Genomic DNA, 22,385 nt, shown 5'->3' with positions numbered 1-22,385 from the left:
ACCCCCATATTCCATCGCTTCGTCTTCATGTCTGCTGTTGACGTTGAAAGTTGACGTTGAAGTAAACAAGAAGCGCCGAAGGTTATATATCACGTGACTATGACTAAGCAAAAGAGAGTTCGGCCTGTGATTGGTGGGAAGGCGGGAGCTGGGAAACGTCCAAAGTTGACGTCGTTTCGATGTTGTTGGTGGTGGTAGAGACAACCCGCCTCGCCTCGACCGCTCGAAGCACACACACACACCTTGCAACTTGGATATCGTTTAGGGCCGTCTCACTTTCTGACAGCCATGGCTCCAGGCATAGAAGACCGCCGGATGGCCTCCGTCCAGCCTCGGCTGAAGTACAACACCGTTGGTGGTGTCAACGGACCCCTGGTCATCCTCGACAACGTGAGCTCCCAGATACGCCGGCATCCCGATATGTTAGATGGCAGATATACTGATGATCCGGGCTGCAATACTTGCTATAGGTCAAATTCCCCAGATACAATGAGATTGTATCGCTTACGCTGCCCGACGGATCTGAACGATCTGGTCAGGTGCTGGAAGCTAGAGGTAGGTGTAGCAGATTCTGAGGCGGCTATACAGCTAGAACGTATGCTAACATGTCCGTTCACTACCAGGAAACAGAGCTGTCGTTCAGGTCAGCACGTCGACCTCAGCCTTGATATATCATCACAGATGCTGATTCGATGTGGTTTTACAGGTTTTTGAGGGTACCACAGGTGTTGACGTCAAAAAGGTGTGGTGAACAGGCTTATATCATAGCTCGTGTGCAGATCAATGATTGCTAACTTGATCAATAAAGACCAAAGTCGAGTTCTCCGGTCACAGCATGAAGCTAGGTGTCTCAGAAGACATGTTGGGTCGAGTGTTTGACGGATCCGGTCGTGCTATTGATAAGGGACCCAAGGTTCTTGCCGAGGAATACCTTGACATCAACGGCAGTCCTATCAATCCGTACTCGCGAGTGAGTGTCTCCACGATTGTGTCTATGTACCTACGGACATCATGCTAAGCCGCTTTTGCTCTAGGTATATCCCGAAGAAATGATTTCCACTGGTATCTCTGCCATCGATACTATGAACTCTATCGCCCGTGGACAAAAAATCCCCATCTTCTCAGCTTCCGGTCTCCCTCACAATGAAATTGCCGCACAGATTTGTCGTCAGGCTGGCCTGGTAAAGAAACCAACCAAGGATATACACGATGGCCACGAGGACAACTTCTCCATTGTCTTCGCCGCTATGGGTGTGAACATGGAAACCAGTCGATTCTTCACCCGAGATTTCGAGGAAAACGGCAGTATGGAGCGTGTCACCCTCTTCCTTAACCTTGCCAATGACCCCACGTGAGTTTACTGTCCTTCCCAAGACTCCGGATGCTAGGGTGGAGCTAATGAAATGGATGCAGAATCGAGCGTATCATCACACCTCGTCTTGCACTTACCACCGCAGAGTACTACGCTTACCAGCTCGAGAAGCATGTCCTAGTTATCTTGACCGATCTGTCAGCCTACTGCGATGCCCTTCGTGAGGTTTCGGCAGCCAGAGAAGAAGTGCCCGGACGTCGTGGTTACCCCGGTTACATGTACACGGATTTGTCCACAATCTACGAGCGTGCTGGACGAGTTGAGGGACGAAATGGCTCTATCACCCAGATTCCAATTTTGACTATGCCCAACGATGGTATTTTTATTATCCTATCTCTAGTCCGCTCTGTTCTTTCTGACTGAATATGGCACTAACTTGGAACTTCAGATATCACTCACCCAATTCCTGATTTGACTGGCTATATCACCGAGGGCCAAATTTTCATCGACCGTCAGCTTGACAATAAGGGTATCTACCCACCAATTAACGTTCTTCCATCCCTTTCTCGATTGATGAAGTCTGCCATTGGTGAGGGCCGAACCCGCAAAGACCACGGTGATGTGTCAAACCAGCTGTATGCCAAGTACGCCATTGGCCGTGATGCTGGTAAGCTCCCTTTCGCAAATTGAAACGCTGAAGCTGCAGTATCTGACAATAAATGTATAGCCGCCATGAAGGCTGTCGTTGGTGAAGAAGCTCTGTCTTCTGAGGACAAACTATCCCTTGAATTCTTGGACAAGTTTGAGCGCACCTTTATATCCCAATCTGCATATGAGTCCCGAACCATTGAGGAGTCTTTGGACCTTGCCTGGAACCTTCTCCGAATTTACCCCAAGGAGCTCCTCAACCGTATTCCCAAGAAGGTTATCGACGAGTTCTACCAGCGTTCCAGCAAAGGTCGGGCCAGACCAACCAAGGATACCCGGGACACTGCTGAGCCCGCTGCTCGTGCCGATAACAACCTCATAGACGCGTGAGAAGCACAATCTTCATCTAGTTTGTGTATGAATGAAGAGGAAATGGGCTAGATTTTTTGTTACTAATTTATCGTTTTTCTCGGTATTGTATCTAAGCATTCGATATTTATACGCTCACAGCAGTCATTCTCTACGGCAACAACGTTTCTTGGGATAATCAATTTCTTTCAAATCATTACATCTGAGATGCTCTATCATGTCTTCGATTAGATTAAAACTCATTAGGCGTGGTATATCTATGTCTTCCCCAAAATATCAATGTGCATGAATAGTGTCAAACTAGAAACTCAATATGGCAAGGAAGTCGTGGTGAGCGCTGCGAAAACGACTGTTATTAAGCCAACCAGGCCCGAGGAACCAAGCTGCTTCGTCCCCGACGAACGTTTAACCGAACGTTGCCCTATCATTGATGGTGTGCTAGTAGCAACATAGGCTTGGACCACACTCCCGGTCCAAGCTGCACCACCTTCCCCTTCTCTACTGGTAGGGGATGGCATTTTCCAGTCGGATTCAGACTCATACCAGATTCCATTGACAATAACCCCATCCCCACGAGCCAGTTTCTCCGTCTGCTCTTGTGAACAGGTATCTTTCACCCTCCGAAGGTAACAGGTCGGTTTAGCCATCGGAGGGGATGAATTGGTTGCCGTAGTATTTGCATCACCTTGTGTGCTAAACGTAGATATATCTACCTTCTGGCCAGTGGATAGGTCAACTGATCCCTGGACGATGCGCGAGAAGAGCGTGAAGAGTGTCTCCGGTTGGTAGGCAGATATCAAGTGGCCGGCGTCATATATTCGGGTGAATGATAGATTGCCGAACTGGCGAGTCATCCCCCCAACATAGGTATCGTTGATGATGAGGGGCGCATAGCCAGCGGCGTTGAAGCCGCTTAGATACGAAGAAGACGAAGCTGCAATTGAAAATGCGGTTGCCTGGCCACCCATCCAGTTGCATATGTAATCCCTGTCCCCATATATCAGAGCAATTCGTATTCCTTTATTCAGCAGCTTGGCTAGCTCTGAGACATAATCTCCCCGGTCATAGTCAGCTGTACCGAGGAAGGCGGTTGAAACAGTTGAGCTATAATCCGTAATATTCATCTGAGCCCCGATTGATTTCTGCACATCTTCCTGGTTAAGATATTCAAGGTATGTATGAGATGGAAATGGATCAAGGCTGCTCTGTGAGATATCATGGCTGCTACGCCCGAGTTTCGAGAATAAGTTGGGTGTTTCTGATAAACACGTAGAAAGCGCCTCTAGGCACTTTTTATTCACGACCTCTACGGTGCCTGTGTTTTCAGGGTCGGAAGCTTTAATTTCTTCTCGACAACCAATAACTTTATCTCGGCAGCCACCCGGCTTAGAGAAATTCGTCAAGAAGCCGTCCTTCTCTTCTTGTGTGATGGCGCTGATACCATAGCTATTGTTGTATGCAAAAATCGGGAAGTAGGGATTTTGAACAAGGTCGTCAATACAACCTTGCAATATTCCTATAGATTGAATGTTAATTCGAAGAGTATCCGTAGGAGATAGCCTCCCTTCTTTCAGCTTTGCATTTTGATTTTCGAAATAAGACACAAAATTTGGGGCATATTTTCCTCCGTAGCTCTCCGAAAATAGATGAATATTCGCAGCGCCCTGAGACACTGAGGCGTATTGTGGAAACTCCGCTAGAATAGCTTGCAGAACATGCCAAAGCGCTTTTGCAGCTGTGGAAGTGGTGTTTGTGGTGACCTGCACGTTATTCGAAGAAGTGATACCATCAAGCCAAGTGATTCTAGACTGGTTGGCTGGTGGCTCAGAAGGAGGAAACGTATATGTCGAATCAAGTAAGTTTAAGGAACCTTCTCGCAACCGGTCAAACGAGAATCCTGACTGCACAGGTTGGTCAATGTAGAGCATGTTACTGCTCCTGTCCCAGCCCCATTCTCTTGCGCGCGTTCCAAGTCTATTCTTTCCAATTTCAATAACCTCGCATGGTCCAGTCTCTTGAAACACGCCAACAAGGCTGGTACTTCCAGGACCTCCATTCAAATAAACTGTAAGTGGCGCATTTTGAGCGTTAAATCTCGATTCTACGAACCAGAAAAAGGTGTTGATGGAGTAGTTTTGCTGAATTGACCCTATTGTAGATGGGGGGAGGCTGACGTAGCCAGTATACTGTCTCTGGTGACGAAATGTTGTCTCACAAGTCCCTGAGACCGGACTAGTGTAGTTTATAGATACCCCGTTGGATATAGTGGCGGAAACCGTGGTTCTTGACGTCCCGCTTGAGAAGCTTGAGGATACCGATCTTGCAGAGGATTGCAGGGTCCAACAAACTATCACTCCGAGAGCAAGGTAGTGGTTCAGAAAGTGTCCCTAGTCAATCGATATCAGGTATCCATATTTAGTCGAGATTAAACAGTGAAAATTTCCTCACCATTAGTGCTGGAGTGACCAAGACAAATGACCTACCAAAGAACGCGGCGGTCAGGTTAATGCAGTTAAAGAGAATAAGATTTAGTATAGAGAAACAATGAGATTCTCATTTTTGATGGACAGGAGGCGCAAACTCTGTAAATATAAGCAGGCACATACAAATCTGTACTTCCTACAATTAAATATGCCCTTAAGAGCAAACGGAGAGTACGAGTTGCCAACAACAAAGAAGCCGTTTGTACGGGCTCAAAATAAAGCCACGAGAATGGAGTTGAGATCAATCATAGAAAATGCAGGGTGTTAACAGCGTGGTTCCTAGCCTCGTCAAGGCTCTAAGAATTACCTTCCCCCCGTTCTCTTCTTGGGTATCATCGATAATAGTTCCACATTTGCAGGGATGTGCTGCATAGGAGAAGCCACCTGAACGGAAGATCTTCTTATGATTCGCATCCGATAAGGCATGTTGGTCGTTTGACAAACGAAGAAGGCATGCAGCGATCCCTTCTTGTCCAACATGTGGCGTTCAAGTCGGCCAATGCATCGTGCTAAGAAACAAAGAAATACGCCGACCATATTGTTGGTTTGTAGATTATTGAAACTGACAGACTGATTGTTGATAGGTAATCAATCTCCGCCTTCTTCGGCCCAGGATCCAGTAATCCATTACTCCTAGGGTCCTAGTCAGAATGTGTCTGCCTCTACCAGGTATTTCATCGCATAGATCAGTATATCAGCGAGTCCACGGCTTTCCTCACTGTCAGCACCGGGGATGCGTTGCAATTATGGAGCTTTTGATGTTGATGGAGTTGAAGTTGAAATTAAAGCGACGCGTGACTTTCGGGCCAAGTTAGCTACTTAGGGCTAAGTCCGAAACAGGTAATTGCAACAACATCCTCAACATCTTCGCGTTTCTCATTCTGTTAATACTTGATATGAATGCATTTCCTGAGAGATGTTACTTACCGATTAATAGTTACTGAACACCTTAAGGCGTGCTGCGATAGGAGTTGGTTACTTTGGGATTCCTCAGCCTCCGCAGAGATGTAGCCATACGCAACCGCCAAATGCTGAGTACGGACGTCGGACGAGACATAACCACGGCCAAGGGGTACGGACGCAGCATTCGCATTACAGTGTTGTTTGCTATTAATAGCGAGAACCATATTCTGAGAATAATTCGCGGATAGTTGCAGGCTTATGCCCCAGTTCACCGTTTAAAAGCTACTGAAAAACCACACCTCACAAACATTGTAGCATGACTATTGCTGGTGAGGATCAGGATATCTGGGAAAGGAACAGTGGATCACATTCCTTCTATGGTGGTTTAGTTTGATACCAGTTCATGTTTGCGTTTCTTCAGTGGTGGCCGGTCCTCCTGTGAGCTGTCCGGCTGGTATTCCGCAATTGCAAGTCGGACCATCTTGAATCCCTACGATAATTGTCAGTCAAGAGTTTGGACATCGTTGGAATGATAAGACCCTCACATCAAAACCTGCCTCTAGGCTGATGACACGCTTTGGCACCACGAGATATTGTGGCTTGAGTAGCTTGTGAGTCAGGCCAGCCCATTCTGAGCATCTGCCATCCTGGCTTATTGCTCTCAGGCCATGTATTCCCTTCTGTCCTACTGAGAGAGCAAAACCCTGTAGGCCTGTCGAGTTCGCCGACCCGCCAACAATATCCAAATTCTGCCTCTTCCCCCCTCTCGTGTACCCCAGACAGATATCAGGGCCTCCCTCGATGATGAAGCGGAGCCCACTAACAAAAGAAGCCTCGCCAGCCACTACAGTGGTGGCTATAATCTGGTGAATATTATCGGGGATAGCAGTTAGTTGAGTGTAAAATTCCTTGCACCCATCTTGGAAATCCCGGCTTTTCATATCTGGATAACCTGGACATTCGCTTTCCATGGGATGGATGACTCCTCGGCCTTTTGTCCATCTTAATTGGTTTTTTTCGATATTCAAAGGACGCAGGGAGATGCCACTACTCCAACCCAAAGTTACCAGCTCGGATATTGGTGACTGAATGAGTTTCCAGATACGCATTCTATTTTTCAACCCTGGCTCCAAACGCGTTAGATCCCTGAATTTAAAGTATAACCATTTCCAGTCAAGCAAGCAGTTAGTTTTGTTAGCTTCGAACGCATAACCAAGCTCGAGATTTGGCTGGAATCGAGACCTCCAAAAGGACTGTCCCAGGTTGGAAGGGATGATCCGGGCCAATCCTTTCGAGGCCTGAGACAACGCCAATGCATCAACTGTGGGTAGCTGAACAACTATGAGCTCTAGGAGTTCGAGGGTGAGGCTGGTTAGGCAATTAGGCTCAGCATAGCCACTTATTGGAGCTGAGCTTCGTTCAACCAGCCTTCGTTTCTTTCGCTTATCGTCCAGTCGTGCTCTCCGTACGAGTGCTTTTATGCGTTTGCCGTTCTTCAGTGCCCCCCACGGATCATGAAGGAAGAATGGTTCAGGAATGTCAGGTGCGTAGAATATCCACGAGCCTTCAACCTTTACAACCCTTTTCTCCCACGGATAGTGCTCCTTGACCCTGAAGACTCCACTATATTCATGGCCCCAATCAAGGGTATTCATACCGCATCCCAGAATGGGACAAGACCAGAATAAGTCCATCAGGCGTTCTATTGGAACTTCGCCAGGGCTAAAGAACCGTTCGAGAAGGGAATAGCATGAGGCGTGTATAATAAAACCAGAGCGACATCGCATTGGAACCCGGATGTGCATATTGAATACTACCTCATCCTCAGGATCAAGACTGGCGTCTTCCAGGTCATACCCTGGATCGTCCCATCGGCCGTCAAAATTGAGCGGCGCTCTATATATGAAGCGTGGAGCATGATTTCTGCTTACTCCGGACACCTCTGGCTGCAGCCCTCGTGCTGGGTTGACGCACACTCCAGTGTTCAGTCAGTTATTGTGGAATTTTCCCATCCCAGGATTAGACACATATTAACGCTTACATGCTCGATATTCGCTATCCCAATGTATTTTTTCCTTGAGGACATTATTATCGTGAGGGAAAACATCTCTGCCGCACAGGACACACCCGTGTAATATCATCTTGCTCAGGATCGTCTTTAGTTGAGTATTTACACACAGCGAGGACAATGAACTGTTATGTGCATCAGAAGGTATGAAGTTAGCATCATTTTCGCCCGCAACGCTATAACTATTTACTCGCTGATAAGTAACTACGTCATAGTATTGAAGACCGTTGAGACTTTTTGTAACAAAGTTGTATGGCAAAGCTAATATAACAGGCTTAGCTGAGTTGATGCGAAGAGAAGTATGTATACGATTTCCAGACTCGTAGCTCGCTGCACCCCCCTTAAGGACAAGGAGCGCCGCGAAGTCTGCTTAATCCTTGTGTAACCCCTTCTCGAACAATAACTCTGCTTTTAGGTCCTCAATTTCAATCTTCAAGTCCCTGATAAGCCTCGAACGCGCCAAGCGGTCTGTGAATTATCGGCGTACATGATGACCTGGGGGAGTAAGCAGGTAACATTATCCTTCCGTTCAGTCATCCGACATCCTAGGGTATTCTACCCAGAAATTTCAAATGAATCAGGGCAATTGTCAAAGTCTGCCACTACACTAAAAGGAGTGAGCCCACACAAATAGTGGGCAGAGCTGAAGCTTTTTCGAGAGTAATCTAAGTTAGAGGGACCAGCGACGATTTCAACCTGGATATCGATTCGAATTTCTGCTTTAAAGCTCTAAAAGGTCGTTGTATGAGCCCTCTAGCAGGGGCAGACAACAACTTGAGCTTTTGAACCCTCCGAATTTTCGACGTGATAGATCTTTTTCTTTTCTTCCGAAAGTAATCTCACCCTCCATTTTGCTCTCTATCTTTGAAGTCTCAAATAGTTCGTGTATAGCTCTGGCTACTTCCTCCAAAGTAGTTGAGTATCCCACTAGAATCGACCAAAGAGTTAGTTTCTTCCCACACTAGTGTCTCCAAAGTTATAGATCAGTTTTTTAACTGACTTTCTTTCGAATGAGAACTCGATCTTTTCCAATTTTCGCTGCGCTCTTTCCCCGATCTTGGTCGTACCGAATACGACAGCCAGGTATGAGTTGCTTGAACGGATTATTGACTGGGGTCGTAGCTTGTCGGAATCTAGGATTTGGAGTAGAGATATCTGCAACTTGTCTGATGCTTGCTTGACGTAATGGCTTTTTTTGAGCTTGATCATGAAGTGGAAGATTCCCTCGCCGCCAAAGTGTCCGGGCAGCCGTGCACACTCTGTGAAAGGTCTGAGGCCTGTTGACCCCTGGCAAGCTGTACAGGCACGCATCTCACGCCTTCCCCGGGACTGGATCAGCAGGCCATTGATATACGAGGGCCGGTGAAGATGTATCTGATGAAGTCCCATGCTACCAGGAGCATAGCGGACATCCCGCTCTGGAAGGGCCAACATCTCCCGGCCCAACTTGTTGTGGACAAAGAAGGCCAGTTCCTGGCCACCGATCCTGTGGATTCCTGGGGTTACCGTCATCCGGGCGATTTGAGAGTGATAGCAGACCAGAGGCCTATGTCCAGACCATATATCAGTATCTCCCATGCATGTACAGCGGCTGGCAGAAAACCTATTATTTCACTATCAGTTAGTACATTCTCAAATATATGCTGCAATGTCCAGGGGCGAGTGCTAGGAATATGGACACGATATCCCTTGAGGGGGTTTTTTTCGTAGCCAGGGAACCTACTTCGCTTGCTGAGTCTTCTCTATACGTACTCGGTTTATCTCACTGGTTTGCTTGCCCAACTTCCCTATTTGGGCTTGGTGATTTTCCCAGCCGGTATTCCGTCGCGGACGTGATGGATTCTGAGACCAGGGATGTCGTCTAGTTGTTGTTGCTATGGTATAGGCTTGGGTTGCTGTTTTGTGTTCCACCGTAAGCGTTTTGATCTGAGTAATAGTCACCTTCCAGGAGACCTGGATGTCTAGTATTTAGGGATTTGATTCGAGCTCGCACGAGAATATTATATCCCTTATATATATATGTAAGGGTGAGTAAGGATATGAAGTCGTAGTATCAGCTGTTTCCTTTCCAGGTCCGATAACTAATGGGTACCTTGAGATCTTCCCCTTTAATCCCCTGGCTAATTAAAGTATCCGGCGGTTTGCCTCTCGATAGCTTATGTAGCGCTATTAGGACAGCGTAGCTGGTCGTCCTTCCTGGAATTTGCACACCTTGTCGACCCTTTTGGCTCAAGATGCGGCAGGTAGTTGAATGTATGAGCTGTTCGGGATTATAGGGAGAGAAGGCAATGTTGCGTTGATTGCCCAAGTATCTATGGCTCTCTGATTGCCGCTGTGCCACATAATGACTTATCAGTATGTCCTGATGTATATTATTGAATACATGAAACATACCTAATTATGAACATTCCGAACTCCATAGACGTAATCCAAGAATGGAGAACGAAAGGAATTAGACCGGGTTCTCCTCCAACCGGCAGCGTTCGTCGGCCTCCTGACGAGCTCGGCGGGCTATCGCAGAGGCGAGCCCAGCCGCATGAGCATGCGCTGACCGCTCAGCGTGTCGGGGAGCCATCAGCTGCCGGCGCAACTGAAAAAGCTCCTCGCGGCGCGAGCCAGCCAGTGCACCAATTCGGGCCCAAATCTCCACCCGTAACAGGTGGAGCTGGCGTAGCTCGGGGGAGTCAGGCTCCTAATACACCGTCAGTTGAGCCACAACCAATAAAAATTTCAAACTTGATCGAGAGATGAAACCTTTGATCCAATCATGATTTGCTCTTCGATAACCTCTTCCCAGTTAAACGAACGGAGCTCTTTACATACAGCCTTCGGATACTCAGGGGGTTAGCCTTTGGCTCAAGGAACGGCTAAACGAGTACTTACTTGCTCACAGGGCTTTCGTGGGCCAGCGCACCGTTGTCACAGAGTCCTGATGGTCACGGGCAGGTAGTTTTATCTAAGGATATACCCTCTATCAAATTCTCAGCGACGAGATTTTGACATTTCAGGGCGGAGAAAGGGCCAGATTCCGGGGCGGTTCTGGAGCTGCTGCTTGCAAAGAGTTCTCTGCCGGGCTTTTGTGAGGTATGACTACTCCCGCGGTTTGCAGAGCGTCAGCAGGAGATGTCAGTGTACTTATCTCCCAGTACATATGATAGGAAGTTTGGGTATTTTGGTCATTTCCTAGGAAGAAGTGGTGATGAATTTTGTAGGAAAGGAAAGGAATTCAGCGAGAGGAAGACGGGTATATATGCTGTTCGAGAGGCTATAGTGAAGAGCTGAGTCTTCACTGGGTATCAATGGGGTGGTTGGGAATATTCATTGGGAATATTCATCTCCAGCATTCACTACTATCCGCATCTCCAGGTCAGTGAAAGAACCACCTATGGACAAGCGGTGCGGACAAATACATACGTACCAAAGGAGGACAACTCAGACATAAACTGAAAGGCTTGAAAGGCTCTCCCGGTTAAAGAATGCGAATATCAACGCTTTATTGGATGAAACTAGCCTAACAAACTCCTATTCCATGACAAAGAACACTGAAACCTGCAGATGAGACAAGAATCAAAAAACTCCAGCCCGTATCACAATCACATATCCGTCCCGTCCATCCGTCCATCCGTCCATCCATCCATCCATCCATGCCGTTTCACTGATATGGAATCTGTAGGGTAAGTAAGTTATGCATTCTCAACGCCATTAGAGTAAAACCACTCCAGAACATGACATGGTAGGCATAACGAGTAGCAGTAGCAGTACGCAGGGGAGTGGCAATTTCAAATAACTAGTTAAAAACAGAGCAACAAAGGCAAAGTGTAGACCGCTTGCTTAGCATTCAGGTTCAAGTTCGAGTTAGGGTTCAGGGTTGGTGTAGTAGTTGTATCTTTGCTTCTTTTGTGTTTTGGTAAAGTAAGACCATGCAATGCAATGCAGGTATAAGGCTTGTGGGAGGGGGAATCATTCCTGAGAGATGAAAAAAGGGCAATGACATGATGACTGAAAAAAGTAAAGCAGAAAAATGGATGATGCAGTGCAATGCTAAGGACGTAAAAAAGGTAGAAAAAAAGTAAAATTAGGCAAAGAGTAACAGTCGTATCGTGAGAGGAGAACGAAGGGGAAGGGTATGGCACTAATCGATTTTGGCATTCGCAAGTTTCATGTTGGATCCCAGACCTGCGAGGTTGTTCGAGAAGCGGAGAGGATTGTTCTTGAACTTGGTGTGTTTCTTCAGCTTCTTACGAGCAACCATCACCGGAGCAGAGGACTTGGTGACAAGATAATTCGAGAACGAGCCCAGAAGAACACTAGCCATATGTTAAGACGTTAGTGAGGCTGTGCGAAAGTATATACGGGGAAAAGAAGGTTAGACGAACCCCTTGAGCGCGCTTCGGCCTCTGGAGCCAAGAATGACAAGAGTCGGCTCGAGAGCATCGATCTAGAGGGGGGGGGGTTTATTGGTTAGTACGAGGTCTTATTACTTATGTGAGTGTATTATGCATGGAGCACAAACTTACCGCCTCTGTGATGAGATGCTTGGGGCTTTTGCAGTGTATCACCTCGACCGCCACACGAACCTGCAGCTTCGTCTTGCGCATCAGACGCACGCATGTCTGTGTGAGGCCGTCGATGGCATGGGCGCGGTCTGCCTCCGTTTTCGATAAGGCTCTCGAATCCACTGAACCTGTTGCGCTCTCCAAGCCCTTTTCTTTGTGACTGTCTTTCTCTTTCTCCCTGTCGCTGGCAGAACCAGGGAGATGAGTGGTTGAGACCTGCGGCGAAGGGAACGATGATGATGGCCGGGTGGGTGCTTTTGCACGACCTCCTGCCTGTGAATGCATTGTGGTAATCATGTCCAGGACAGCCTTATATCCGTCGCTTATTGGCGTTACGGATGGAAGGTCAGTTTCAGACGGTTTAACAGAGGACGATGAGTTTTCTTCGTCGATGGCGTAGATGGCATACATCGTGTCTCCATCACGCAATATAGTACCGATAGTCCATTCGAGGGCATAAACTGATTCCTCGCTCAGGTCAGTAGCCACGAGATAGCTACGGGTTCGACGAAGACCTTGTTCGGCCTCCTCTTGCATCTTGGCAAAATCTCCGCGTACAATAGTGCGAATGACTCTGTTGGGCACCGACTGGTCTGTTGGCGAGAGGTAGACGTTCAGATTCTGGGCCTTTTTGATCTCACTGATCTCTGCCTCATCCTCCATAGGAATACCATCACGATTCCCTCCGTCTCCTTCATCGTCTGAACCAACCGGGGTATTGCCTTGGGAGACGGTGATATCAAAATTAGTGTTTGGATGGACACTGGTCTTGTGCTTCATGGGCTTTTCAGCCGCTGCTGCAACAGCGCGGTTGTCAGGCTCGAGCAGAGACCGGACTTTATACGTCGAGGACACGGATTTGCCTATAGCTACTTGTTAACACAAGACACTTAAATCGAGTAGAAATAAAAATAAAATAGAAAGTGAATACGTACGTTCTTCTTCGGCGGCTGCCAGGAGACTTCTGACCTTATTGGCTGCTTCTGGGTCATCTAGGTCGTGATCAGTTCCCTGGCCATCACGCTTCTTTCTCGTCCGGCCACGGCCTCTTCCAACGCCCAATCGCCAGAGCTCATCATCCGAGCTGATGTCCTCCTCTTCTTCACTGGTGTGGTCCTCACTAAAGCCACCGTCAGGGGTATCATAGTAATCTTTAGCAAGTCTAGCGTCTGAGTCTGAATGTTCAGCCAGATCTTCCAGTTCCTTCTTCTCAATGTGAGGCAGATGGGCCAGGCTGCCACTTGAGCGCTGCAGCGCCGCGTTAGACAGCTTTCTATATGCGTGATCCAAGTTGATAACCCTGCCGGAGTCCGTGACAAAAGTATTGACGTTTGACTTTGAGTTGGCTGCCTGTGGATTGAGACTGTTCAGCGAGCGTGGTCCTGGAGACCGCGAGCGCATGGGAGATGTAGAGCTGTGTGGAAATCCGCGAGCATGGCGGCCGATCTGTCTGCCACGCGGGAAACCCGGTAAAGGCCCAAAGTCGGCCCCGGACATGACGGCGGCCATGGAGTTTGGGGGGTGTTTGTTATTACTGTTATGATTGTTGCCGTTTCCAGTGACGCTCTTCTTGCCACCCTGGGTGACTCGCTTTGGCAGCTGGCTCGGTACGCTGGGGAGCATGCCAAACTGGTACGCTTCGACGCCGGTCTTCTTCCCTACAGACGGCAGGCCGCCATAGGATGACTCTGAGGCCCGACGCAGGCCGTCTGGCTCGTGTATGGACGGAGTATGGGCTGAGGAGGTGGGCGAGGACGCCGCGCTGTGCGTCTCCCTCAGCGGCGAGGGCGATAACGGGTCGAGCATGCTCCGTACGCTGCCAGACGACGACTTGATCGACCCTGCTCGTCCAGAGGGAGCAGGCGCAACATCGAGCATGGAGCGGATGGGAGGAGCTTGTACGGTAGCATGATGGTGGGGACGAGGAGAGTGGTTATGCTGGCTCTGAGGGCTCTGGGGGCTGCTCTGCTGCTGCTGCTGGGTGCGGCCCTGGAGGATCTCGAGGATCTCGCGCCGCTCCTCGTCAAGGGCTGACTCGAGAGACATCTTGGGGACCATGGTGAAGGGGAGAAAGAAGAGGAAGAGGAAGAGGAAGAGAAGAGATGAAAATACGAAAGCGAGCGAGATAGGCTTGGATCTGCTCTGGCGGTTCTGGTGGAGCCAGGCAAAACCCGCCGCGCCCAAAAGTCGACGGCGACAGAACGTCAGACGGAGAGACGCTGGCAGCGAGCCGTCAGGACAGGCAGACAGCAAAGGGAGGCAGCGAGAGCGTCCCTGCGATGATTCCCAGAGTCAGGATGCTGGTTCGGTCGTGGCGCCGCAGCCACAGGGAGCGTCGCTTGCGGCAGCGCTGGTGGGACAAGGGATCAAGCTGCGTGCGCGGTCAGTTTCACCAGCAACAGAACAACCAGGACAGCGCAGGACAGCGAAGGGAGGACAGACAGATAGAGACAGAGACAGCGAGAGAGAGAGAGAGACGAGCAGGTCGGCTTTTCAGGGTCGCGATAGAGAGCGCGGGAGCAGGCGAGGATGTGGCTGAAGCAGCTCGTCCATGTTGTTTATATTAGGGCCTGGGCAAGACGAAGAACAAGGAAAGGCCAAGCAGAAGCGACGAGGACACCCCCGGGACGAGATGCGCTTGTTCGTGCTCTCGTCTCGTCTCGTCGTCCTGGATAGCCGTTTCGCAGTTGCGGCTGAAGCTGGTGATGTTGTAGTAGTTGTTGTTGTTGTTGTAGTTGTTGTTGCTGCTGGTGTTGTATTTGGCAGAGGGCGAGCGCCGGCTACATAACAAATAACACAGGAAAAACGACAGGACAGCAACGAAGAAAAGACGGCCAGAGAACAACAGCTGAGGAAGAGGAGCTCCCGCTTGGCATCACATCCGGCCTGCAGGGAAGACGAAGGAAAAAGAAGAAAAAGCGCATGCATCAAGACCCGAGGGAACTCCCTTGCTCCAACAACCACGCCAACGCCGACGGGGAGAGCGAAAGGAGACTAGACAAACACAGGGAGGGCAGATCGAGCGGTGATCGAGGCGACGGGGAAAAGGAATTATATGGCCCTTCACGTCTTTGCCCTCTTCCGTCCATTCTTAGTATTCTTAGCATTATTATTCTCGCGTGGCTGGTGCTGGTTCTGGCCCCCGTCCAGCGGCCGGGTTCGCGGCTTGTGGAATGCTTCTTCCGGCGGTTCATCATCATCCTCTGCAGCCCGCTTCTTGTGCTTGTGCTTGTGCTTGTGCTTCTGCGTCTGCGTCTTCGGAGCGTACTTGGCCTCCAGGTTGGCCAGGAAGGACTCTCCCCGGCTCTTCTGGCGCTGCTGGATGAGCGCCATCAGCGCATCCTCGCCCCCGTCTCCTCGGCCTTTACCTCCTTTCGCTTTCTTGCTGCCGCTGCCGAACAGCTTCTCTTCGACCCCGAGCTCCCGGGCCATCTCCATGGCCTCGCCGGCTTCCTTCCTTGCAGCCCTACGCCGCGCCCGCTTCGTCTCCGCCGGCTCCTCCGTGAAGGCTGGATAGTCCGCGACCTCGCCGGCCTCGATGGCGTCGCGGATGAGGGCGCGGAACCGGTCGTCGTCCTCCAACACGTCGCTGGCCATGACTCGCTCGTAGATCCCGTCCATCTGCCCCTTGCACTCCTCATATACCCGCAGCAGGTCCGACCTCTCCTCGTCCGAGCCCTTGTACTCCTGCTTGAACTTGTCCAGCAGCGTCCCGTCGATCATGACGCTGAACTGCTCGCGGTAGAAGTCCGTCCAGCTGAAGTCGTCGTCCTCTAGGTCGAGCGACTCCGACGTGTTGCCCGTCGTGTCGTAGCGCCGCCGCCGCCGCTCGTCGGACAGAATCGCATACGCAAACGCGATTTCCTGGAACTTCCTGTGGGCGGCATCCTTGTCCCCAGCCGAGACCTTGTCTATCTCCTCATCAGCAGCTGTTCACATCATATCAATATATATATATATCCGGCCTTACCTGGGTGGTGTCTGAGAGCCTTTTTCCTGTAGGCTGACCTTATCTCGTCCGCGCCCGCCTGCTCGGCCACGCCCAGCACCTCGTACGGGTTGATGCACGGCGGCTCCTCGCAGTCCACGCCGTCAGAGGACATCTTCGCGCTCTCGATCTGCCGTTTATTTCGTCTCTTCCGGTCTCTTTTGATGTCTTTTCTGCGTTTTTCTTCTTTTTCAATTAAATTCGACGTCGCGAAAACTCGCGGGGAGACGCGCTGATTAGTAATAGATGACTAAGAAGTCACCTTTGATTACTAAGATCTTAGTCACAGTATACGGAAGTTTTGTTAGAAAGACGAAGAAAACGACGAAGCGACAGCGACATCGATGAAACACGGCATAAAACATGCACAGGACGGTGATCTGCAACCTAGAATAGCTGAGGGAGTCTTGTCTAACAGGTGGCTGGCGACTTGTTTACCCGCAACATCAAACATGTTTATATCAGGGACGTCAGCTAGATACACATACAATATCAGCTTCTGATACATCAAAGTCGATCTCGCCGTTTCTCCTGACGATCCATCGACACCCCCATCGAGACCCTTGTATGATAACTAGCTTGTCGACAAGTGAGATGAGTAATCTGAAAACAAATGCACATTGCATTATCCTCATGTCTGCTCCTTCAGTTGAACTAACCATCTCACTAGATAACTACCATGATAACCCCCTAAAACTGGACCAGGTAAAGGAAAACTCATTAAAAGTGATTGATGAGAAGAAAGAAGACATCCATATGAGCTTGTCAAGCGGCATAAGATACCATGGACCACGCAACTGGTTAAGCGGGAATCATTTCATTTGTCCTTGGAGCTCAAGGCAGCAGCAAGCACGCCTCTCCACCAGGTCTCGTCCTTGGGGCCCCAGTGAACGACTTCAGCCAGCTCCTCACGGACGACCTGGCGCTGGATGGGAGACAGGACAACAGGTCCTTCCTTGACGATGGTCTCGGCCAGGGCTACCGCGTCGGCAGAGTCGCGGTCGATGTGGGAGTACTCACTGTTACGCTGGCCGCAGAGGCGGATGGACAGCACCAGCAGGTCGGTCGGCCCGATGTAGGGGAGACAGTCGATGTCGACGTCTCGCACAATGGTTGCTGCCATGGGCATGTAGGGCAGCTATCACATACCATACTCCCTTGTTAGCCACCAATATCTGACGTGAACACACACGAATAAGAGGCTTACGCGGCAGTTGGTGCTGAAGTCAACCTTAATCTGCTTTCCGCCTGGGTGAGAATAGTACAGACAGCCCTCGTACTCAGTAAACATGGTGTCGAAGGCCTGCAGCAGTCTGCGGTGCGCCACCTCCGCGTTGGGGATGGTGATCATGAAGTCGACGTCCTGCTCCTCAGTTAGCTGCCAGACGCGACATATGCCCCCTGGCTCTTGACTTTGATAGACCGTCACCTACCTCTGGGTCATCAGTTGGCTTCCGCTCAGCAACGTATCTGCAGATGGCAGCGCCTCCGATGATGGCCACCTTGGTATGGGCGAGATCAGGGCATTTCTTGAGGCAGAGGATGACTGCGCGAGCCGTGTCCTCCATTTCGGCGAAGGTGGGAGTGGTGATCATCTTTGCAGCTCTCTCTGGCCTGGTCCTGTCTGTGAAGCTCTGTCAGAGGCGAAGGGGAGCAGGATGATGAAGTTGAAGCGGAGAGAGATATGGAGAGATAGGTGAGGTTGAAGCTGAAGATAAACAAACTGGCAGGTGAGAGAAGAAAGAAAAGAAAACAAAAGAGAGAGAGATAGAAAGCAGACTGTCTTTCCTTTTATACTCTTCTCTCGGCGTGGGCAGTGGCAGGGGCCGGCGAGACAGGCATCAACCTGCTAGAACATCCCTCTGAGAGAGCAGCACTCATTGATCACAGCAGATGACCTTCTTTCTCCTTCTACATATATTTACGGCCTTAGATTGAGTCTGCCCCGGCAAAGGATGTCAATTCCGCCCACATAGGGACATCATCTGCCTGCTACGCCGCGGGGATGTCAAGGCAGCAGTGACCGCTGGAGGCCGCATTGAATTCTACTTGCTTACTCTGCTATACAGCATTGGTCATCTTACTACTTTGGTTGGCCATACCGATCAACGAAGCCTCAGACATATCAAAGTCTCCCATGGTTGACCTGTTGTCGACAGCAGATTTACATAGTATTCGGAAGTTACCGCAGACTATTATCAAAAATGTATTCAACAGAGAAAACTTAGTAAGGGAATTTCCGTATATCGAGCATGATATCGTCTTTAAACGTATTACCTGCATTAGCAATATGCTTACATGACCGTATAACTGCTTACTTCAGAGATTATATATTAGGCCCGCCGCATCCCTTAGAAAATGAGGATAACATACATTTTTGATAGCATATCTCCATAAGTGTCTCCTCAGCGAGGAAGAAAGAGAGACATAGCACCATGGATGTATCAATGTATTGTTCTAGAGGAAACTTCTCTCACTTAGTTAAGCCGTTCACCAGTGCCAATGTCATTTCTCTCACCCAAAGGGCAATTCAGCCACTCTCCTTTCCCAATCTTACAGGTAGAAGCAAGCTTATTAAAATCAAGACGTCCTCCCGCTTTGTCTCTCCTGACATCAAGGCAGAAGAATTTTCAAGTATCCCCGGTGGTACAGCTTCAATCTCATCCACCGGGGTATGTATTCAGCAGGAAGTTGACACAAGCCCTGCCAAACAATCAACAATATTCCATAAAATAAAGGTAGCCTTATATGAGGTAGAAGGTATCAATCTGTGTTTCTTTTCTGCGTCTGGTATAAGAGTCCCTGGGAATACAATGCTTTCGATTATCCGTCGAAACGTCGTACTCCTACGATATTCAGACTCCTTCCGCCACTCGATACAGTATTTACTAACCTCGCCCAATGTTTTGTCGTATTGGAGAGCCGTTAAGCATACAGCACATTGAAAGGCATCAAAGTCGATGCCATCCTGCGGATCCTTGGGAAATGGGCAATGAGCGAAGAAGTGGAAACTTCTCCAAAACAATTGAAGAGCAGCATCGGACACTACTTCTTCAGAATAAGTTCTCCTTATATAACGTCCCAACCTTTCACATTCCAGCCCAATACCCCCTTGTAAGTAGGGGATTTGCAGCGGGGTTGAAGAAACAAAAACCTACATTTTCCCTCTGAAGGACTCTTGACACACTCCTTTTCAAATATTTCTATCAAGCGTTCCTTTACATCTCTTTAATATCTAGTAATGTTTGTAGTTAAGCCTTGATGGATAGATTCCATTTTATTCTTGTTAGTTCAATCCAATAAACTGGCTAGACAATGGGCTTTTGTCTTCACTAGGGCCGGCTTTAGCGAGGTATTTTTCTGTATCTGCCCAGGATACATGAACACAGCTGCTAAAGTCAATATTTAGAGTCCAATTCCAGGTAAAACTCAACATTGCTTCAATAGAGATGCAAATGATGATCCAGTTCTGAGTGTCTTTAGAGACAACAGTGTTCCTGGTATGAGGTAGGATAATATGGGCTCAACTATTTGGAGGCAACGCAGCTAGAGAGCTCCGTATACGTATACTCATCCAAAGCTATAATGGTATCAGGTATAAGACCACGTTATATTCGACACTGTATCCAAACAGCAAGCACGGGGCGGTAGCGCCAAATATGGGATAACCCCATACCTTATATTCTCCTTTGCCACTAGGGTTTTATTTTATATAAAGCTGGGTATAAGTGCATATTTTAAACAGTATGCAAATGTATATACTGCATACTACCCCGTAGGTTCAATATTTGAAATTCCATGAAAGCCTGGATTCTTTGGTATCAGTATCGAAGCTAATATCATCTTCGCCACGGTGTGATGCGCTCGACGGCATAGAATCGCCCTGCCTGGCTTAATTAGTCCAAAATCATGGTGAGACAAAACAATAACTCCCTCTCAGATCCCCTCTAGAATACTTTATCCAACGCGTAATGAATAGTAATAACATGTGTGTTTCATCCCTTTTTCCCCTGTGAATGTTGCTTTTGAGCTTTGATTACATAAGCCTGGCCGCAACGGCCCGCACCCTTAACTTAGCCTAGTCCGCTTCCGGCTAGCTTGGCATCCACGGCTCTTCATCTGCATCAAACATCAAAACATTAGCGCTTCTTCTCCTTTTCGATCCTTTTCCACACGGAGTCAGTTGAGCGAGAGGTGGGACTAGGGACAGAGAGAGCCTCGGTTGGTCTCGGGCTACTATAGCTAGTTGAAATAATTTGGACCCTTTACGGAGTATACAGACCGAGCTGGATACTCCGTACCCATTAAAATCTGCCTTGGCTAGTTACGGTGGTTTCGAGAAAACAGGTAGATCCCCCTCGCAAACTTCCAAGAGCTCTGGCATTCTAACTAGCTTCAACTCCGTGCCTGCAAGACAGAAATAACATATATACAGATATTGTTTGAGTCCATTAAGCTCGCTGACCCCTTGGCAAAGCTGGAATACTACCCACAGTGGCCTGTCTTGTGCTACCAGCAGCCAAGTAGTTATATCGCAACATGGCATGTCTGGAGCCAGGCGGTATAACACCCTTTCACGAGCTTATTCTTATCAGGGTCATCCCCTTGCTCGGTCACTCCATGGATCTCCATATCTCTCGCCGTCTAAAGAAATTCCATCTTTGCGGCAGACATATCCGCACGTCCGCCAAATATTTTTGTCGTCGAAAGATGTCTATATCATATGATGCCTGATACGGTACGCTACTATTCACACCCTCAAACTTATCTCTCTAAAGTTAGCCGATTGTCTGTGATGTCGATACTCGCTGCTCTACTCGTAGTATCGGAGTATGTCAACTCGATGAAGGCGAAAATTACGGTCATTGATCCAGCATATGCTTTATGAATGAGGATCAGTATGACTCTATCACGATACTACTTGTGTTAAGACAGTCGAAGATAACAGGTGCTGGTATACTTCATACGAACAGGCAACGGTCAAGTTCGAAGGGCCTGTCGGAATCAAGATTTGTTTCTAGGCAGCTGAGGGTGGTTCTCTAATTATATACTATGCGCTTCATGAAACAACATAGAACCGTTTTATGGTCAAGTAATTGAGAACGACTTGTTGGATACGCGGGTTTAATTTGTGGCCCCAAGCAGGGTACAAGCACCAGTACAGGCAGACCTAGCAGCAGTATATAATATGTCTTCAGCAGACGAGGGCATATATGGAGAGAAGACATGTTGATGAGCTGAAGTATCCAGTCTCGGAGTGAGCAAGCAAACGAGACCAGTAATATATGATATAAGACACGAGTAGTACAGTTGCCATGGTTATAGACTTCGAAAAGTATCCAATACACTAAGTTCAAATTTCTTTGAACCATGCTCTGATGAAAATGAGTTGATTTTAATTATTTTATCGATTGATTGATATATATGTATGTATATAAGGTAGGTTAGATGTCACGATTAAAACGTAGCGCTCCGTATTTATATAAGTACAGTTAAGCCTTAAGGCCAGAGCTGAGCCTGAGCCAGAAACCGAAAAGCGGAATCAAAAACATAGAGCCATTTCCCAACCCAGCCAGCCCTGCTGCCAGACAAAATGGATTGTACAGGGCAAGGAAAAAGAAGAAAGCAGGAAGAACAAGGTCCTCCAATCAAACAAAGGGTGGTTTTGTTGCTGCTGTGCTGTGCTGTCTATGTGCATGAAACAGGAAAACAAAGCAAGAAATATGAAAGGGGTCCAGAGAGGATGACCGCATAATGAATGAATATACAGGTAGTATTAAACAGGATGGGGAGGGCTAGACATAAGGAAAAGTAGGTAGGGGGAAGGGGATATAGCCGTGCAGGTCGATATGTTGGTTGGTTGGCTGAGGCTGGGAGCAGCACATGGACCGGTTCGCAATGGGGGGAAATTGCCCCGAGTATATAGTTAAAAGAAGGTGGGTAAAGGACCAAGCTCGATAGGAGCAGTAGATTGGTGGAAGCAGGAAAAAGAAAGGAAGCGAATGCATGCATGCAAACAGAAGCCGACCACCTGCCATTCCCCCCTGTACCGGAACAA

At 48.6% G+C, this 22,385-nt stretch overlaps 10 protein-coding genes across 13 annotated transcripts; 3 read left to right on the top strand and 7 right to left on the bottom strand.

The window, feature by feature from the left end:
* Positions 1 to 288: 288 nt before the first annotated feature.
* TERG_03553 (V-type proton ATPase subunit B) lies at positions 289 to 2,350 on the top strand (the record flags this gene model as incomplete). Of its 3 annotated transcripts, XM_003236465.1 has the most annotated exons (9): positions 289 to 390; positions 471 to 555; positions 624 to 643; positions 707 to 742; positions 809 to 970; positions 1,035 to 1,351; positions 1,414 to 1,688; positions 1,761 to 1,979; positions 2,040 to 2,350. In XM_003236465.1, the coding sequence occupies 9 exons, from the start codon at positions 289 to 291 to the stop codon at positions 2,348 to 2,350; spliced, it is 1,527 nt and encodes a 508-aa protein (XP_003236513.1). The 3 variants fall into 3 exon arrangements, with proteins under 3 accessions (XP_003236513.1, XP_047605976.1, XP_047605977.1); XM_047749591.1 differs by lacking the exons at positions 289 to 390; positions 471 to 555; positions 624 to 643; positions 707 to 742 and having other exon boundaries at positions 836 to 970; XM_047749592.1 differs by lacking the exons at positions 289 to 390; positions 471 to 555; positions 624 to 643; positions 707 to 742; positions 809 to 970 and having other exon boundaries at positions 1,050 to 1,351.
* Positions 2,351 to 2,637: 287 nt separating this feature from the next.
* On the bottom strand, positions 2,638 to 4,257 carry TERG_03552 (uncharacterized protein; the record flags this gene model as incomplete). Its single annotated transcript, XM_003236464.2, has 1 exon — positions 2,638 to 4,257. The coding sequence occupies one exon, from the start codon at positions 4,255 to 4,257 to the stop codon at positions 2,638 to 2,640; it is 1,620 nt and encodes a 539-aa protein (XP_003236512.2).
* A 1,370-nt stretch (positions 4,258 to 5,627) lies between these two features.
* TERG_12015 (uncharacterized protein) lies at positions 5,628 to 5,939 on the bottom strand (the record flags this gene model as incomplete). The annotated part of the gene is made up of 2 exons (XM_047751039.1): positions 5,628 to 5,693; positions 5,754 to 5,939. The coding sequence occupies 2 exons, from the start codon at positions 5,937 to 5,939 to the stop codon at positions 5,628 to 5,630; spliced, it is 252 nt and encodes an 83-aa protein (XP_047605975.1).
* Positions 5,940 to 6,100: 161 nt separating this feature from the next.
* TERG_12014 (uncharacterized protein) lies at positions 6,101 to 7,856 on the bottom strand (the record flags this gene model as incomplete). Its single annotated transcript, XM_003236463.2, has 3 exons — positions 6,101 to 6,205; positions 6,261 to 7,690; positions 7,757 to 7,856. 3 exons carry the CDS (start codon positions 7,854 to 7,856, stop codon positions 6,101 to 6,103), a joined length of 1,635 nt encoding a protein of 544 aa, XP_003236511.2.
* A 799-nt stretch (positions 7,857 to 8,655) lies between these two features.
* On the bottom strand, positions 8,656 to 9,295 carry TERG_03549 (uncharacterized protein; the record flags this gene model as incomplete). Its single annotated transcript, XM_003236461.2, has 2 exons — positions 8,656 to 8,710; positions 8,784 to 9,295. The coding sequence occupies 2 exons, from the start codon at positions 9,293 to 9,295 to the stop codon at positions 8,656 to 8,658; spliced, it is 567 nt and encodes a 188-aa protein (XP_003236509.2).
* An 888-nt stretch (positions 9,296 to 10,183) lies between these two features.
* On the top strand, positions 10,184 to 10,534 carry TERG_12013 (uncharacterized protein; the record flags this gene model as incomplete). The annotated part of the gene is made up of 1 exon (XM_047751038.1): positions 10,184 to 10,534. The coding sequence occupies one exon, from the start codon at positions 10,184 to 10,186 to the stop codon at positions 10,532 to 10,534; it is 351 nt and encodes a 116-aa protein (XP_047605974.1).
* Positions 10,535 to 11,403: 869 nt separating this feature from the next.
* Positions 11,404 to 14,408, bottom strand: TERG_03548 (uncharacterized protein). The gene is made up of 4 exons (XM_003236459.2): positions 13,275 to 14,408; positions 12,301 to 13,202; positions 12,160 to 12,221; positions 11,404 to 12,090 (listed from the first exon to the last, which is right to left on the bottom strand). The coding sequence occupies exons 1-4, from the start codon at positions 14,395 to 14,397 to the stop codon at positions 11,916 to 11,918; spliced, it is 2,262 nt and encodes a 753-aa protein (XP_003236507.1). The 5' UTR covers positions 14,398 to 14,408; the 3' UTR covers positions 11,404 to 11,915.
* A 994-nt stretch (positions 14,409 to 15,402) lies between these two features.
* Positions 15,403 to 16,469, bottom strand: TERG_03547 (uncharacterized protein; the record flags this gene model as incomplete). The annotated part of the gene is made up of 2 exons (XM_003236458.2): positions 16,310 to 16,469; positions 15,403 to 16,250 (listed from the first exon to the last, which is right to left on the bottom strand). The coding sequence occupies exons 1-2, from the start codon at positions 16,440 to 16,442 to the stop codon at positions 15,403 to 15,405; spliced, it is 981 nt and encodes a 326-aa protein (XP_003236506.1). The 5' UTR covers positions 16,443 to 16,469.
* Positions 16,470 to 16,480: 11 nt separating this feature from the next.
* On the bottom strand, positions 16,481 to 17,922 carry TERG_03546 (uncharacterized protein; the record flags this gene model as incomplete). Its single annotated transcript, XM_003236457.2, has 3 exons — positions 16,481 to 17,465; positions 17,535 to 17,690; positions 17,761 to 17,922. 3 exons carry the CDS (start codon positions 17,920 to 17,922, stop codon positions 17,145 to 17,147), a joined length of 639 nt encoding a protein of 212 aa, XP_003236505.1. The 3' UTR covers positions 16,481 to 17,144.
* Positions 17,923 to 18,326: 404 nt separating this feature from the next.
* Positions 18,327 to 21,448, top strand: TERG_12012 (uncharacterized protein). Of its 2 annotated transcripts, XM_047751037.1 has the most exons (2): positions 18,327 to 20,674; positions 20,763 to 21,448. In XM_047751037.1, the coding sequence occupies exon 1, from the start codon at positions 18,763 to 18,765 to the stop codon at positions 19,270 to 19,272; it is 510 nt and encodes a 169-aa protein (XP_047605973.1). In that variant the 5' UTR covers positions 18,327 to 18,762; the 3' UTR covers positions 19,273 to 20,674; positions 20,763 to 21,448. The 2 variants fall into 2 exon arrangements, with proteins under 2 accessions (XP_047605973.1, XP_047605972.1); XM_047751036.1 differs by having other exon boundaries at positions 18,327 to 21,448.
* Positions 21,449 to 22,385: the final 937 nt, after the last annotated feature.

The sequence above is a fragment of the Trichophyton rubrum genome, assembly GCF_000151425.1.
Source record: "Trichophyton rubrum CBS 118892 genomic scaffold supercont2.3, whole genome shotgun sequence".
Lineage (NCBI taxonomy): Eukaryota > Fungi > Ascomycota > Eurotiomycetes > Onygenales > Arthrodermataceae > Trichophyton > Trichophyton rubrum.
Note: the sequence above shows the minus strand (reverse complement) of the source record. Positions and strands in the feature narration are given on the sequence as shown.

Bases quoted from the DNA above. Each gene is read 5' to 3' on its own strand.
- TERG_03548 (XM_003236459.2), bottom strand. From the start codon at position 14,397: ATGGTCCCCAAGATGTCTCTCGAGTCAGCCCTTGACGAGGAGCGGCGC. The intron at 12,222-12,300 runs GTAAGTTTGTGC...CCCCCCCTCTAG, and splicing joins AGCATCTCATCACAGAGGCG to ATCGATGCTCTCGAGCCGAC. The intron at 12,091-12,159 runs GTTCGTCTAACC...ACATATGGCTAG, and splicing joins GGCCGAAGCGCGCTCAAGGG to TGTTCTTCTGGGCTCGTTCT.
- TERG_12012 (XM_047751037.1), top strand. From the start codon at position 18,763: ATGGATGTATCAATGTATTGTTCTAGAGGAAACTTCTCTCACTTAGTT.